The following is a 17310-nucleotide window of genomic DNA, read 5'->3' as shown; positions in this document are numbered from 1 at the left end:
ACATCCCTAAGGGTTCTGATGCCTCATTTTGGATCAGGACATGGAGTTGGAGTTGAAAAGCACTTTAAAAAGCACGAATGCTTCTGTTGCCACCCCAGACAATGAGGATACTGTAGCTGTGAAGCATTTAGATGATGAGCCGGTTTTTTCATGCGTATTAGACATTGTGGCTCTCAAACACAGGTTGCTTGCATCCTGATTGACAGGTTTCGGAAATATTTCAGAAATGGGAAATGTGATTAGAATGTTATTTTGTGTAGTCTACAGTTAACAATTCTAACAGTTTTTATATTCACAATGTGTTTTGTCTGTGAGAGTTCAGACCACACCACAGCTAAGAGATTTTAGTGGTCTAAAATCCACGCACAGTCCCAGTGTTTAACTTCTGAAGCTCTCACAGCCTAATTCCTGGTCCCAGTGACCAGAGATTTTAACTGGCAACTTAATAAGTTGAATCAGCTAGTTATTAATGCAATGAAGTAGGTCAGGGAGTCTCTGCGTGGCCCTTTTGGGACTTTGCATACCCACACTAGGTTGGCTGTCACGGCTGGAGATGGTGTCAGGATACATTAATTCTGTGAGGCATGTTTCCTTGTATGTTAACAGCTCTGAAATGAGAACAGATCTCTGACTGACACCCTGTGTTAGGTTGAATATAGTAGGTGAGAAGTGAATCAACATTTGGGTATAAATGAACGGATGTCCTGGCGCTCGTTGTTCTTCCTTCTCCTCCCCACGCCGTCCCCATCTTAGAAGTTCATGCACAGGGAAGTTAAAGATTTCAGCCGTTCACAGAGGTATAAAATGACTCAAAAACAAAAAAATCCTGTGTACCTTTCCGCCCCCACCCCGACACTTGCCACTCCACAAAGCTAAGCACTTTTAATGGTAGTTCTTACTGGAACTTACGGTCAGGAATGGGCACTGGAATCACTTGGGAGATTATTCAGAAGGCTTGTGTTGGCCTCATCCGCAGAAATTTGGGTCCAAAGGTCTGCATGAGCTGTGAGGTTGTGCACTGAAACCTCCATCAGTGACTCCGCCGCGCCCCGTCAGTCTGTGTGGTGCCGTGTGCTGCGCAGGCGGCGAGTTGCTGGGGGAACAGTCTGCTCTGAAGGGAAGGTCCGTGCGTCCGCCTCATAGAATTGCTCTTCAGAATCATTCACAAAAGTCCAGGGCTGCGTGGTGGAGAAATTTCTTTTTATGTGATAAGGAAACGTAGGTTATGGATGATGATGTTAGCACCTTAAATTAGATTAAATAGAAGCTGATGTGTCTGTGTCTTAATTTAAAATGTCTATATCCAGTTAGTTAAATTGCATGATTTAAATTTGGAGAGTTCTTTGAAATGAAACCCTGAGAATTGAGAACTGTTATGTCATTTCTAAGATAACCTTTTGTTTGCTTGCTTTGTTGGCTTGTTTCAAATAACACAAGAACATCAGACTTGGCAGATGAAGCTTTGTTCTTCTTTCCGCAGACGGCTCTGACTCCAGAGATAAGCCCAAGCTTTACCGCCTTCAGTTGAGCGTCACTGAGGTTGGGACAGAAAAGTTCGATGAGAACTCCATCCAGGTGCGCAGACGTGCCGCGGCTCTCGCGCCTTCTGTGGCTCTTAGGTTTGGGTGGGAAGGGGCACATGGTTCAGCACCTGCTGCCCGGTAGCCAGGCAGGAATGGACAGACAGGAAGGACTTTACTTTTAACATAAGTAGCTGCGTCCTCTGGGTCACTTTCCTTTGCCTCAGCACGAACAGAGCAGGCTGTGAAATTATGTCCACTCTTCACCTCTGGAGTCTGACCTGGTCGTGGAGTTCCTCTGAGACTCTTGGCTTTTCTCCAGAAGGTGGTGATGACTGCATGGGTCTTTTTCAGGATTGGGGGAGGTAGCCCGCTACTGGGTCTGATGCCTGGAGGTGTGAGCATTCCCTGAACGGTAGTTATGATGCTAACCGAATGTGGTTCTCAGGTGCTTAATGAAAACAGCAGAGCGTGTTCTTTAAGTGAGGAAGGCCAGAGTTCTTACCTGATGGAACTCAGCTGACCTCTGGCAGACTGCCCTTCCCCTGTGCTGTCATTTCCCTGTTGCAAATGAGGGGTCAGGTTATTTAGTATCATTTTCAGTTCTGACATCCCTTCCTTCGGCACAACAGTGAAATATAAATAGAATTTGTAGTCCTACAGATTTATTCTTAATTATCTAATAAATGTTTAAGATGACCATGTGCTTTTCAATTCAGATTTACAGTGTGTCTTAAGTTACTCGATGCTAAACGTAATGTGTTCAATTATTTTGACCCTATTTTGACACTGTTTGTTTATTTTTATACTGTGAGGGGGGATCCACTTAAAAAACACCCAAAAATCTAGTTTGTTTTATTATATTTATCATAAAAGAGGAACTCACGGTTTTAAAATGCTGGGTTTTTTGTTTTTGTTTTCAAGTAGGCTCCACACTGGGCGTGGAGCCCAGTGCGGGGGCTTGAACTCATGACTTTGAGATCAAGACGGGAGCTGAGATTGGGAGCTGACCAACTGAGCCACCCAGATGCCCCCAAAATTCTGTTTTTAAATACCATGTCCTTGATGATGAAAGTTCCTTTGATTTCATTGTAGCTGTTTGGATCAGGAATTCAGCCCCATCACTGTGACCTCACAAACATGGATGGGGTTGTCACCGTCACACCAAGAAGCATGGATGCTGAGACTTATGTGGAAGGACAGCGCATCTCAGAGACAACCATGCTGCAAAGTGGAATGAAAGTGCAGTTCGGGGCATCACACGTGTTCAAGTTTGTGGACCCCAGCCAGGACCACGCTCTGGCAAAGAGATCTGTGGATGGAGGCCTGACAGCCAAGGGTCCCAGACATAAGCCTGGGTAATTCCTGTCCATTAGCTTTAAGAGTTTAGAGCGGTTTGATTTATGTGTAAAGGAATATGAATTAGGCATACATCACAGGTTGTTTTATTTTTAAAAATTCGAAGTGTGGTTTGTTGTTCTTGCCGATTTGGGTTGGTTGCAGAGGAAAGAAGAAAGGGGTCTTGACTTGTAAAATTGGAAGTTGTGGCTGGTTTTAGATTAGTTTTAAATTTTGTTTTTTTAGCCAGTAGTTTATTCTTTTATGAAGAACTGTGGTGTTTTATGTAATGATCCCACGTAACTAAAATTTTTGTTGGGGTGTTTTTTTCTGTTAGTAATGATGAAACACACTACGTTAACAAGCTCTTTAAGGAATTAAAAATATTTTAGCTCCACCTAGTGCCTTTCTGAGGACTTGCGATGTGGGCCTATTACCAAAAAAAAAAATCCTTACTGATCATCTAATTAAACTTTTGACTGGGGGAGGGAGTAAGACTTCCTTTTTGGTAATGGTAATTTTTTAAAAGACTACGCTGTTTAAGTCCTTTGTCATCCATCTTGCAGGCTGCTAGGGCATGGGTCTTGGGACAGTTGCTGCCATGGCCCTTCCCACAGGCTGTTGAAGGCAGCCAGAAAGTCCACTGAATACGCGGCAGCTCTCTGCCCCAAGAGCACTGTGTGCGTACACTGCGTGTGGGTGGTCTTCTCGCTGCTGCCTGTCCCATAGTTTTGTTCTGTGACCTGCCTTCGGTTAGCCTTCCAGAGCTGGTACTCTGGGGCAGGTGCGAATTGTTAGTTTCTTCGTGTTGGTTGTTTGCCAGTTTCTCGGCATTGTAAACTCTGAGATCATTCCTGGCGGGTTATCAGTTCATTTGGTGTCCATTTTGAATCCTGGTCCAGAAAAAGGATAAAAGGCAGCTAGCACAAGTAAGACTTAATGTCTTTCTCCAAGATGACACTTCGTGGATCATCACACATGTTCCCCTAGGCACCTGGGACGTGGGAAATTTCATGGGCTGATTGAGACCTTCTGTTCCCAGCCGCTCACCTCCAGCTCCACGTTTTGGCCAAGGACCTGTCCCTCGGTTCCCAAGGAAAACCAGCGTGGGCCCTGACTCTCAAGAAAGCCCATTTCTGTCTGACGAGTCTTCCACCTTTAAATGGGTTGTATATCTAAACTCATCCTTCCGTTTTGTGTCTGGGAGGACCGGTGGTTTTATATTCCTTTTTTAAGGTTGTATTTACTTATGAGCCACGTCCGCATTTCCTGCCCCTCGTTGTGACCTCTCTTTGGCCCCTTTGCTTCAGCCGACAGTCCTGTTCACATGGTTTCCATTCTAACCCTCCGCTCTTCTTCAGGCCCGCATCTTTCTTTCAGCACCAAACGGGATGACAGGCTCAGTCTTACTTGCCGCTGACCTGTAGGATGTTTGGCCAAAGAAGTCATCATGGGGAATGGTTTCTTCTGGCCTGTTGCACATTGTTTTTCAGTGGTACCTGCGGTTTTTCCCAATCATGCTTCATTCCTGAGTTTTAGATCATACTTATTTTGATGTTATGAGTTGCTATTTTAGTGATAAGACTGTCCTTGTCCCTTTACCACAGCCCTCAAGTTTTGCTCGGCAAGGTTTTCTGGCTTTCTGTATATGAGGTCCCTCCCCAGTTGTTTTGCCGTTAATGGCTTCTGCTTTGGAGGCCTGCGGGTGTCTGTTCTCATCTTCTTTTTGGCCAAGAGCAGAATCATACTAAGAACATGGCTTACTTTGACGGGAATGTGCTATGAAATTTTATGTTTATTATTACATCTTTTTCTACAAACCTCGTGAAGACTGCTCAGTGGTCGAATATACCAGTACTTACACGTACATCCATTAATTAGAAAGAACTTTCTTTTTTTTAATAAACAGTAATTTTGTTCTATCGTCAAACTGTTATACAAATGGTAGATAACCCTTTTTTTTTTCACAGATGTGTATGTATTTTTTTTTTATTGAGGTATAATTGACGTGTTAGTTTCAGGTGCAAAGCATAATGATTCATTATTTGTATATATTGCTAAGTGATCACCACAGTAAGTCTAGTTACCATCCATCGCCATACATGGGTACTTTTTTTGTTTCTTGTGATGAGAACTTACAAGATTAACTCTCTTGGCAACTTTCAGATATGCAGTACAGTATTAGTAACTAGTTTCCATGTCATATATCACATCTCCATGGCTTATATTTGTAACTGGAAGTTTTTGACCCACCTTACCCACCTGCCACCCCCTGCCTTTGGCAACTACCGATCTGTTCTCTGTGTCTGTGAGCTTCAATTTTATTTGTTTTGTTTTTTTAGATTCCACGTGTGAGTGAGGTAATACAGTATCTGTCTTTCTCTGTTTGGCTTATTTCCCCGAGCACAGTGCTCTCCAGGTCCATCCATGTTGTGCCAATGGCAAACTTCCCTTCTTTCTTATGGCTGAATAACATTCCATTTTATATATGTATATACCTAATACAGATTAGTTATATATATAGACAAATATATTTATATGTTATTTATATGTATGTAAATATAGGTAAACATATATAAATATATAACTAATATATTTTTGATGGAGTCCTTAGGGTTTCCTATAGGTAATAACATGTAATCTGCAAATAGTGACAAATTTATTTCTGCCTTTCCGATTTGGATGCCTCATATTTCTTTTTCTTGCCTAATTGCTCTGGCTAGGACTTCTAATACTGTGTGGAATAAAAGTGGTGAGAGTGGGCATCCTTGTCTTGCTCTTGATCTTAGAGGAAAAGCCTTCAGGTCTTCATCATTGAGTATGATGTGGCTGTGGCCATGTCATGTATGGCCTTTATTATATTGAGGTACATTCCCTTTATATCTGCTTTGTTAAGAGTTCTTATCGTAAACAGATACTAAATTTTGTCAAATGCTTTTTTTGCATCTGTTAAGTTGATCACATGACCTTCATCCTTTATTTTGTTAATATGGTGGAACACATTGACCAATGTGTGGCTGTTGAACCATCCTTGCATCCCTGGACTAAATCCCTCTTGATCTTGGTGTGTGATCCCCTCAATGTAATGTTGAATTCAGTTTGCTAATATTTTGTTGAAGATTTTTGCGTCTGTTCATCAGGAATATTAGCCTATAATTCTCTTTTCTTGTTCCCTTGTCTGGTTTTGGCATCAGGGCAATGCTGGTCTCATAAAATTAGTTTGGAAGAGGTCCCTCCTCTTCTGGTGTTTGGAGAGTTTGGGAAGGATTGGTATTCATTCTTTGAACATTTGGTGGAATTCACCAATAAAGCCATCTGGCCTGGACTTTTGTTTGTTGGGTGGTTTTGATTAATGATTCGATCTCCTTGCTAGTAACCGTCTGTTCAGATTCTCTGTCTCATCATGATTCAGTCTTGGTAGTTTGTATGTTTCTAGGAATTCATCCATTTTTTCTAGGTTGTCCAGTTTGTTGGCATATAGTTGTTTCTAATAGACTGTTAGTGTTATTTTGTTTCTGGGTACCAGTTGTAAAGTCTTCTCTTTTAATTTCTGATTTAATTTTATTTATTTCCTTCCCTCTAGTAACTTTGGGCTTTGTTTGTTCTTCTTTTTCTAGTTCCTTGAGGGATACATGATGCATGTGTTCTTAATTGCAGATTTCAGAGTTTGTGTCTTCAAAGCCTTAGTGAATGGTGGCCTAGCAAGGTAGCACAATTTGATGTTGATGGTCAGGGTGGGACTTCTGTTGATGCATTTGACGCATTTGTTCACCTCTTCACGTATGTATTCATCCAGCCTGCATTTGTGGAACACCTGTGTCACATGTCACTGTGCTCTGGGCTGAGGTGGCCCAGACATGGTTCTTACCCTCAGTGGTCATACTTAGATAATGTCATTAAAGTAATGAATAAAATCACTTTGCAATCATTTGCATATTCAGAATGCAGTACAAACAGGTCCATGTTAAACCTTAAAGTCTTGTTAGCTTTGGGGGAAAAAATAAAGAGCTTTGCATGGTGTTGAGTAAATTTGTTATTTTAGGATGGTAATTACAAGTGGAGTCAAGGCGGCTTTGGCTGTATTTCTGTGCATCGATAACGCAGAGTTCCGAATAGGTACAGTGTATGTGTAGCTTTGATGGACGACAGAGGGAGGTGAACTGTTGTACTTGTGTTGTCATTATCAGACTCAAAATGACTGCATTTCCCATTCAAACCATTAGAAACCAGGAGAACAGTTTCTGTGTCTTGTGAATATCTTGGTGACAGGGTAGGTGACAAAGTATTTAGCTTTTAGTACAAGCTTTTACTTTCTTAGTTTACTGTTTTAAAGTGTGATACTGTTTTGTTTTCCAAGATGATTTTGTTTTCATGGTGATGAGGTAGAGGAAGAATTGGTGCCTGATTGAATTTGAAACATTGTTTTGAACTTGTGCGTCACTGTGGTTTCGTCCTGTAGATGAGGCTTAAATACAAGCTTAAAGTTAGCACAGTGCTGCGAAGCCAGACTGTTGGCTTTCAGATAACAGCAGACATTGTCATTCTTTCTGATTACCTTGGGCAGAAGCCCAGGGAATTTCAGCACTAACCCATCCTGTTGGTTTCCAGGTGTTTTTAGGGTTCTTTTTTTCCCTTTCCTGGGGCCTCTCTCTTGGGCTGGGATTAATGGATTGTATTTACCCTTATTTGTGCCAAAGAGCCATAGCTTGCTTCAGGTTATTGACTGTTCAAAAAGAGATTTTGTTTATTCTGAATTTTTCATAATGATGGTTTTAAAAGTTTGGTATTTTTAGATATTCTGAAAAATTATTTAAAGTAGAGTAACTCTTGATCTGGTTACTAACATTATACAAAAGTTCGCCGTTTCTTTATTATAGCCTAAGTGGTGGTATCCATGAGCTTTTAAAAAATCATCATATTGACTTTTGGAGGATGGCAGCTTTGCTCCTGTGCCTTACCCTCCTTGAGCATGGTTGCCTTCTCTGTGTTAGGAAATGTCTTAAAAGATATGATCCTGAGAGTATTAGTATATCGCAGTAAGAAAAGTTCATAAAGTTGTTTTTTAAAGATTTTATTTATTAGTTAGAGAGAGAGTAGAACAGAGGGAGAGGGGAAAGCAGGCTGCCTGCTGATCAGGGAGCCTGACATGGGACTCGATCCCAGGACCGTGGATCAGGACCCGAGCCGAAGGCAGACGCTTAACAGCTGAGCCATCCAGGCACCCCGAAAAGTTTATAAAGTTTTAACAGCTTTTTTATTCTGTAACTTTATATGCTGAAAATAAAGCAATTTCTTGAGGCTCTTTGAATTGGGATATTTAGCCATTTCTTTTGTATTATTGAGAAAAACAATGTCTTATCATTTGAGAGTTATTAATTCTATGTATTTCTTTTTTTTTATCCTGAAAGAATCGTTCAAGAGACAACTTTTGATTTAGGAGGAGATGTTCATAGTGGAACAGCACTGCCAACAAGCAAGGTAGGTGGTTTATATGACCTGATAGGACTGTGTTTGTGCGGCATCATAGGGCGCCGTGGACGAGTTATTGGTAGTGTACTGGTAGGACTATTGCAAAGACAGCTTCACGGTGGTCTCTGAGGGTTGTCCCAATCTGTCGTGCTGTTTCCGCAGTGATACGTAACATGCCCGGGGCCGGGCAATTGTGCTTTTTCCTCCAAGCAGTGCATCCGAGGCTCATCCTCTGTCTAAGCAGCCCTTCTTGGCCAGGTGACCTCCTAAGATAACGGGCTTTACTGTCATCCATCTGCCAGCTTACCTTCTCTGGCACTTTGCTTCCACAGTTATCCCATATCTTGCATGATCAGGGAATTTGTGGCCTCATTTTGGTTATCTATCGCTCAGTAACTAAACCACCCCACTAGTTGGACTAAAATAAAACAGTACCCATTTTATTTACTGACAGTTGTACAGTGTGGTTTGGACTCGCCGGGGCTGTTTGTTTGCTCGTCTTGCTGGTGGTGACTCGTGTTGCAGCATTCGCTTCTGGTGGGTTGGTTGGGGGCCTGACAAGACCTCCCTGTCATCTCAGGTTCTCTCCCTGGGACCTCTTGCTTATCTCTCCCTGAGGGCAACCAGATGTTTTGGTGTCTCACAGAATCATGGAATTAACAGGCTTTCTTAGGCTTGGGCCACGGCTGGTGCCCAGCTTTGATTCCCTCACCTTCCATTGGTTAAAGCCAAACACAGGCTTAGCACAGATTCAGGGAAGGGGCTGCTCTCGGGGGGGGGGGGGGGTGGGGGGAGCTGCTCCTGGTGCAGCTGGCCGGGGCCATGGTGCGGGACTGCTCTAGGTGTGGGGGGGGTGGGGGGAGCTGCTCCTGGTACAGCTGGCTGGGGCCATGGTGCGGGGGCTGCTCTAGGTTGGGGGGGGTGGGGGGGCTGTTCCAGGTGTGGCTGGCCGGGGCCATGGTGCGGAGGCTGCTCTAGGTGCGGGGGGGGGGGGGGTGGAGGGGCTGTTCCAGGTGCGGCTGGCCGGGGCCATGGTGCGGGGCTGCTCTAGGTGTGGGGGGGGTGGGGGGAGCTGCTCCTGGTACAGCTGGCTGGGGCCATGGTGCGGGGGCTGCTCTAGGTTGGGGGGGGTGGGGGGGCTGTTCCAGGTGTGGCTGGCCGGGGCCATGGTGCGGAGGCTGCTCTAGGTGCGGGGGGGGGGGGTGGAGGGGCTGTTCCAGGTGTGGCTGGCCGGGGCCATGGTGCGGAGGCTGCTCTAGGTGTGGGGGGTGGGGTGGGGAGGGCTGTTCTAGGTGCAGCTGGCCGGGGCCAGGGTGCGGGGGCTGCTCTAGGTAGGGGCAGTGGGGTGGGGGGGGCTGTTCCAGATGCAGCTGGCCGGGGCCAGGGTGCAGCAGCAGCCCCAACATGCTGTAGCGCCTCCTGTTCTTAAACACCCGTCCTGAGCCCTCCAGCTCTTGCCCCAGTTTTCTGCTTCTCTTCGTTGCATGATTTCTTGAGGAGGAAATAATCTCTGCTCCACTTCCTGTCACTTCATCTTCTTCCTGTCGCTCCCATTTGGCTCCTGCCCCTTCATGGGGACTGTGTCATGGGCTCTGCTGACGTCCGGCTTGCCCAGTCCAGTACTCGTTTCCCTCTGTCGGCCTATGACGGGTCAGCACCACTTATGCGGGGCGCTTCCTTACTTCAGCCTCAGGGTGTCGCCCTCCCGATTTCTCCCACCTCCATGCTTGTCCTCCTGGGTCTCATCTGTTGGTGGTACCTCCTCCACGTCTTCCTCCACTTGACCGCTCACCTTCGTTTCAGACCTGTAGGGCCCCTTCTCTCCTGTGTGTACGTGTTCCCAGGTGACCTTATGCAGTAGGGGAGTTACAGTACATCTACACAGTAATTATTCTTTTTTTTTTTTTTTTTTAAAGATTTTATGTATTTATTTGACAGAGATAGAGACAGCCAGCGAGAGAGGGAACACAAGCAGGGGGAGCGGGAGAGGAAGAAGCAGGCTCATAGCGGAAGAGCCTGATACACAGTAATTATTCTTGACTGTATCTTTGGCCCTGACCTCTGCAGACTCCAAAGGCTTGCGTGATACAGCTGTGGTGACGTCTAAGACGTATTTCAAGTTTAACATAGCTAAAACAGAACTAGATTTTCTTTCTCAGATATCCTCCTTTCTTTCCCTGATCCTTCCCCGTTTCAGTAAATGATATCCTCATCTGTAGCATTGTCCCCACAGAACTCCATCACTGGTTATGCTGGGTTCCTGCCCTTCCCTCGACCTCTACATTCAGTTGTTGGCAAGTTCCGTCTGCTCTTTGTCTGAAATAGTCCAAAAGTGCCCATCTTTCTCCATCGCTGCCGTGAGTGGTCGGGCAGAGGCTCCAGGTGTCACACGGCAGGAAATCGGCATGGCTTCTGAGATGGCTGCCTTTCCTCTACTGCCCTGGGCTTGTCACTCTTCTCCCAGTGGCCAGGCCGGTGTTCTGAAAATATGAATTCGATTCTGTTACTGCCCTGCTTTTCACAGCCTCTCATCCCAAATATCCCACACTCTTCCCTCTCTCTCTCACAGCTCCTTCTGACCTGGCCTGCCTTCCCTCTTGGCTTAGTCTGTGCCAGCCACACCTCTTTCCCATCTGAACGCTCGGCATATTTGCTCTTCCTAGAATGTTCTTCCCGCTGGTTCTCTTGCAGCTAACCCCTTCCTAATGAGAACTCAGTTTACACATCACCTCCTTGAAGAAATCTTCCTTGAGCATCCTGGCATAATTACACCTTACTTTAAATTCTTTGTACGAGCCTATACTGCCATCTGATCCTTGTCTCGTGTGCCGTCTGTGGAATGTGAGCTCTGTGCAAGTAGGGATCTCACTTGACGTGTTCATTGCTGTGCTACTTGTGCTCAGAAAGCGCTCGGGGCATTGAAGAGCTGCAGTAAAGAGCTGTTGAGCGACTGTGAGCAAATACTCTTGGAACCAAATGTAACTATCTTCATAAAAAGTTGAGTTTCTTAGGGGCGCCTGGGTGGTTCGGTCAGTTGGGTGTCCGACTCTGATCTCAGCTCAGGTCATGATCTCAGGGTCATGGGATTGAGCCCCACGTCGGGCTCTGAGCTCAGCAGGGTGTTGTTTTGAGGGTTCTCTCTCTCCACCTCCCTCTGCCCATCCCCTCCACACGTGCTTGTGCTTTCTCTCGTGCTCTCTCTCTACAATAAATAAATTAGATCTTTTTTAAAAAGTTTAGTTTCTTACAAAAGTGTGTAGTTAAAACAGAAACCTTGATAAATTAAGGAAAAAATGTGCAGAAATGAAAACCTTTCATCTGCAATTTATAGTTGGCTATTAGAAACATTTTGATGGATCCTTTTCTGAGCTCTTTATGTTACAGATGTGTTCATTTATACACTTTCAAATAATTAAATACCCGTGCACGTGTGCAGACACACACACACACACACACACACACACACACCCCTTTCTGTCCTATGGCCTTTGGCTATCATTTTGTAAGCATTTCATTTGAAAACAGACTAAAATTATTTTGTAATATGTTAGCTTATAAACATACCTTAATTTTATGTATTATGGCTTTATTATTTATTTACAACAGTTTTTTTGTAGTCTCTCGCCATCCATTGGCCAAGCATTTTTATTTCTATAAAATATATTTTATGGACGTAATTACTGTGTGTGAATGTATATATTTATAAGCCTGGTTGTCAGGACACCCTGTCCTGGTGAACATTTTAAACAGTGTAATCAAGGATTAGTTCAATGAACTTTGGTGAATAGACAACAAAATGTTACACAGCCATTACAGTTCTATAACATAAGAATATTGTAAGATGTTTACAACATATGAAAAAGTATTTTTTATAAGGAGTATTTTTACAAATGCTTTACAAAGTATTTTTTACAAATATATTTTTTACATTATTTTATGGAAAATAAGAAAAGCCGTAAAGATAAATACAGCCCGAAGTTAACACTCTGGTTGGTAAGATGAGAATGATTTCTATTATCAAGCTCAATTTCTACAGTAAACCAATATAATGAGAAAATTGACATAAAATTTTTGCTACAATGAATTTCTTGTATAATTTTATTTATTTTTTTTTTAAGATTTTATTTATTTATTTATTTGACAGAGATAGAGACAGCCAGCGAGAGAGGGAACACAAGCAGGGGGAGTGGGAGAGGAAGAAGCAGGCTCATAGCGGAGGAGCCTGATGTAGGGCTCGATCCCGGAATGCCAGGATCATGCCCTGAGCCGAGGGCAGACGCTTAACCGCTGTGCCACCCAGGCGCCCCATCTTGTATAATTTTATTGATTCTGCTCTGATTATTTTCTTACTAATATAGGTTGCTTATCTGTTTTGTCTGCCATGGGTTGGTTAGGGATGTGCCCTGCTTGGAAGAGCTTAAATGTACTGTACTAGGTTGCTATAAATGTGTTTTTTTCTGTTATTTAAGGGCAGAGAATAAACCAGTTTCTGTACTCAGTTCTTCATTGGGTATTGAGCTGTGATGAGCAGATTTTTAAATCCTTTCTTCATAAGTAAAACAAAGACCCTGACTTTCCATGTTGTGCATATTCTCTCAGCTCTCCCGAACTAAGAGAACTTATTGGGGTAGTTGCTATTGTTACTGTACTGTGTGAAGAACCACTTTTGCCTGACTGTGTTTTGAAGCCCACGTCTAGCTCTTTGAAAAGGAAAGTGGCTGTGTGTTTTATTGCTCTTTCAGTGACAGTGTGTTTTGGGGCATGCCTATGTGGACTTGGCATCCTCAGCATTGCTGCGTCCCCTGCATCCCTCTCCTGCCTCCCCCTGCCTGGCAGCCTTGCATCCCATCTCCCCCTGCAACAGTAAGTGTAAGCCTGATTGGTTTGCATGGCGTTTTTAAATGCTCTGTGTCTTCCCCTGGTTTAGAGCACCACGAGGCTGGACAGCGACAAGGTGTTGTCTGCCTCCAGCACGGCGGAGCGCGGGATGGTGAAGCCAATGATCAGAGTAGAACAGCAGCAGGATTACCGCAGGCAAGAAAACAGGTAGGAAGTAGTTCTTTTCTTAATATGAAAGAAGTGGAAGTATTCCTAGAAAGGGCTTGGGGTAAAGATTATTGAATCTACTGAGGTTTGGCTCACATTTTTAGAATGTTATTTTCTTTTCATGTTACTGAACTGAAGAGAAAGCTTCGTGAGCAGTGGTACCCCTTACCCCTGGGCCATGGTGTCGTCTGTCTGGGTGAAAAGGGAGGCACTTTGAGTTAAAAATGTTTCTGTTTTAAATGTGCTATTCTGTAAAACATGGAGAAAGGAAGCTTTTCTAGGATGTTAATATTTGATAATTTTTATATTTAGACAGTCTAATCATTTCACCCACCCATATACAAAACCCTTACATGTGTAAACACACAAAGCCAAACATGACTTCAGGTGGAGTTTTTAGGATTTATTGTGTGCCGTGTTAGTGCATCTTATGTTCTGCTGAGATGCCTAGGGGTGACTATCTGTTTCTCCTGCCATTGTTCTTGCCTAGTGTTTTTGAACAGAGAACTTCTGCATTTTGTTATTTCCTTTTCTTAACGATTTTTAAGTATATCTTACCTTAATTAGAATCCTACTTCCTTGTGACTTTTAACATTGTTTAAATGTTGAAAAGTGATGTCAGTGCCTCACACACTGAAACAACGGGTGGTGAGTCCCAAGTGCTGATGAGCTTCCGCTGCAGCGTGATGTGGCTGGAGGGCTTGTCCCGCAGGGTTCTAAGCACATACAGACGGCAGTCGGGAGGGAGCTCGTGAGTGCCGGATCACGTACTCTCCGTGAGCAGCAGTGGAACTGGGAGTGTCCATCTTTTGGTGCTATTCAGGTTTCTGATGAAGCCGTCCTAACTGTTCTCCCTCAGATCTGGTAACTGAGGCGGGTGACTGGTGACAGGCAGCTGATGTAGTTTTTAATTTTCCATCTTCCAGTAGAGGGCGCTGTGTGTTATAAGTTTTTAATATCATTTATCACAGTAATTCAGTTTGTAGATTGATATGGGAATCTCGGGTTTTTCCCTTGTTTTTATCCTGCATTTTGGTTATTATCAAGATTTTTGTCGGCTATGTGAATTTTTTTAGAGGTAATAATAAGTCTACTTTCTGTGTCTGTCCTTGTTTTTGGTGGTATATTCTAGATTAAGATACTCCAGATGGTGAACTAGTATCGTAAAGAGTGCCTCTGTTTATCTATAAGGTGATCGAGAGGAGTGTATCATAGTTCTTAGCCCATAAATATTTGAATGAGTGAATAAATCAAATGTGTGAGAGGAAAGAGCGATTAGGATAACTCTTTTAGGGTGTGCAGAATTAAGTGTGTGTGTGTGTGTAAGTAAATATAGTAGATTAGCACAGTGTGAGATAGACATCTGATGGTTCACTGTACGTTAGAACTGATTTTATCCTGTGAGCAAAGATTTTACCAAAGCTTTTATTGGAATTACAGGTGTGTACTACTTTGTTGATATTACAGCAGTGATGGAAAAAGATGGTTCTTCTGTTTTTGGTCTTTGTTTTTCGCATACACAGTGTGGGTATAAGCGATGCTTCATTTAATCGGTTTAGTCATAAAATCTAAGTTGTTTTAATAGGTATGTTTAAAATGCTGATTTCAGTCAAGGAAAAATCTTTTTGAATAGTGAAGTGCCTTATCATTGACACTTTTTAAAATTTTTTTGGTGAGATTTTAAATTCCTTCTTTTTACTAGATTTGTCAAATTGATGAAACAATTGGTAAGGTTCATCCAGTTTGTTGTATAGATAGTAAATTGAAAATAACTGCTTATCTGCAATTGTAGATGTCTATAAATATAGCAGTTAAAGAGAGACATGTTAACATAAATTGGACATTTAAATTCTGTTGTTTATAAGAGCTTTTTTATACCCGAATTGTTGAGTTAAATCCAAGTTATTCAATCACAGACAGGATAAGAAACTTCAAAACATATAATTTGATGGAAAGACTTTTCTTTTTCTTCTAGTGATTATAACAGTTTGAGGTTAACTTGCTGTGTTTCTCGTTGCAGCTCCTTAAGCCCCCGGGGGAGGTGGGCGGGGGCGGGACGGGCGCATCCGCCGCTGGGGACGAGGGGCTTCAGTCTGTGGCCCTCACAGGCTCCTCTCCCTCATCTCCTTTCTCAAAGTTGTCACAGGAGCCAGTATATTGAATGAACAGTCAGTAGCAGTGACTGCAGACGCTGAAGTCGGGCAGGTGCGTCACCGTGTGTCCAGTGTTGCTAGACTTCGGTGTTGCTGCGGAAAACAACTGTCCTTTAAGTCACCAGCAAATTTATAAGCACCAGTATTGCAGTTGACTCTCCCTCCCACCGGATGGGAAGCTCTGTTTTGAGTACTGGCCTCAGTTTTGTCTGAGCCGATATCTGTGTCAGTCGTTGCTTTCATCCCCGGGTAGCTCATTGTAGCCCCACTCTTCACTTCCACTTACGTTTGTGCGAAGGTACAATACATGTTCCTTTGCCTTTGCTGTCAATTTTAATTTTCTTAATCTATTCGAAGACAGATTTTTGGAAAATTTTTCTTGGTCATCTGTTAAAGCTGAACTAAAGTGGTAAAGATTTAAAGTCTTCAGGAATCTAATCACTTGCTAGTTTGTTAGGGGTGGGGGGGCTACTTACAAATGCTATACAGAAAACATAGCTAGTTGCCTACTAGCTTAGAGTAATGATTACGTTGCTTGAGATTCTAATCACATGTCTGCATGAAAGAGCAGTTAAACTGAACACCATCCATCGAGAGCGGTATAAACCTAAGGTAAGGAGATCTAAATTGGATTTGTAATTATTTTACACATTTTAGAAATTCTGTGCTTACTAATGGCTTTCAGATGTTTTTTTGACCACAGTGCACAACACAGAATGCTGTTGTACGTTGTGCCCCAGTGGAGACATACCTACGTGTGTGTACATTAATAACCGAAGGAAGAATTTCACAGAACAGTGAACCTTCCGTCCTCCCAGTGGGGGCGGGGTGGTCCGCTATTTGGAGAACTCCTTTATAGAAATAGAAATGTACCTAGCCTTTGAAGTTCTTTGATCCAGAATACCTGGAAATACATAAACATGAGTACGGTGCTAATTCTTCGAAGTGTTCCAAATCCTGGCTGCTCCTGGTTTACATTGCTTGGCGTGCCCGGGTTTGTAGTGCCTGGCTAAGTGATGAAAGGTGTTTGGAGTTGATGTTGGCTTCAGGAAAAAGCTGTGAGTAGGCTGTCGTCTTTTGAAGGCGTGCTTCCCTGTGAGCGTCGAGAAATGCTAATACGGAGTGACTGAAGGGGTCTGCGGGGTCATCTCTGAGCTTTATCAGAAGCCGAGGCAGTTGTCTGGCTCTTGGGGACTTGTTTTTCATGTGCAGAAGCTCAGGTGCGGGCTCACAGTGGTTTCGTTTTTCTCATGTCTCCTGGCAGTGGCTTTTCATTGTGACTCGAGCCATTGCCGTAGCAGGTGCGTGACAGCCTGGTCGCCCTACTCCGCACGAAATCTTCATGAATAATAGAGAATTGTGGTCAGATCAGTTCTCATGATGGAAGCAGATACTTCAAGGAACTGACCTCCGTGAGGAGTAGGGATATGATCACTCCCAGTATGCTCATCTGAATATTTGAATGGTTTCCATGTGAACACGAGTCATTGGGCTGTGTATTATTTGTAAGAACTGTATGAAGACTGTAATAATAGTTGCTGAAATAGGCATAGGTTGTTAGTGATGTTATGAGCCACATGACCTGATTTTAAGAGATGGGCACTTTCTTCTTTCAGAACTCAGGATGCCTCTGGGCCTGAACTGATACTGCCTGCAAGCATTGAATTCAGGGAAAGTTGTGAGTAATTTCAGATTCCATTGTTAGTGAATTATTTCTTGTTCCATTTTCCTCCATCTGATTTTCATGGGTTTTTTTTTTGTTCTTTTTTTTCTTTTTCTTTTTG

At 43.3% G+C, this 17310-nt stretch overlaps 1 protein-coding gene across 24 annotated transcripts in view; it reads left to right on the top strand.

Annotated features, from left to right (window-relative positions):
• Nucleotides 1–17310, top strand: part of AFDN (afadin, adherens junction formation factor) — a 137824-nt gene that overhangs the window by 66404 nt on the left and 54110 nt on the right. For all 24 annotated transcript variants that reach the window (XM_057310891.1, XM_026487954.4, XM_057310889.1 and 21 more), the window contains exons 9-13: nt 1481–1575; nt 2616–2878; nt 8267–8336; nt 13255–13373; nt 17143–17204. In XM_057310891.1, the coding sequence (XP_057166874.1) occupies nt 1481–1575; nt 2616–2878; nt 8267–8336; nt 13255–13373; nt 17143–17204 (609 nt within the window). The remainder of the gene's footprint in view (nt 1–1480; nt 1576–2615; nt 2879–8266; nt 8337–13254; nt 13374–17142; nt 17205–17310) is intronic.

The sequence above is a fragment of the Ursus arctos genome, unplaced genomic scaffold (genome assembly GCF_023065955.2).
Source record: "Ursus arctos isolate Adak ecotype North America unplaced genomic scaffold, UrsArc2.0 scaffold_13, whole genome shotgun sequence".
In the NCBI taxonomy this organism is placed as follows: Eukaryota; Metazoa; Chordata; class Mammalia; order Carnivora; family Ursidae; genus Ursus; species Ursus arctos.
The sequence above is the reverse complement of the archived record's forward strand: the minus strand, read 5'-3'. Positions and strand labels throughout refer to the sequence as shown.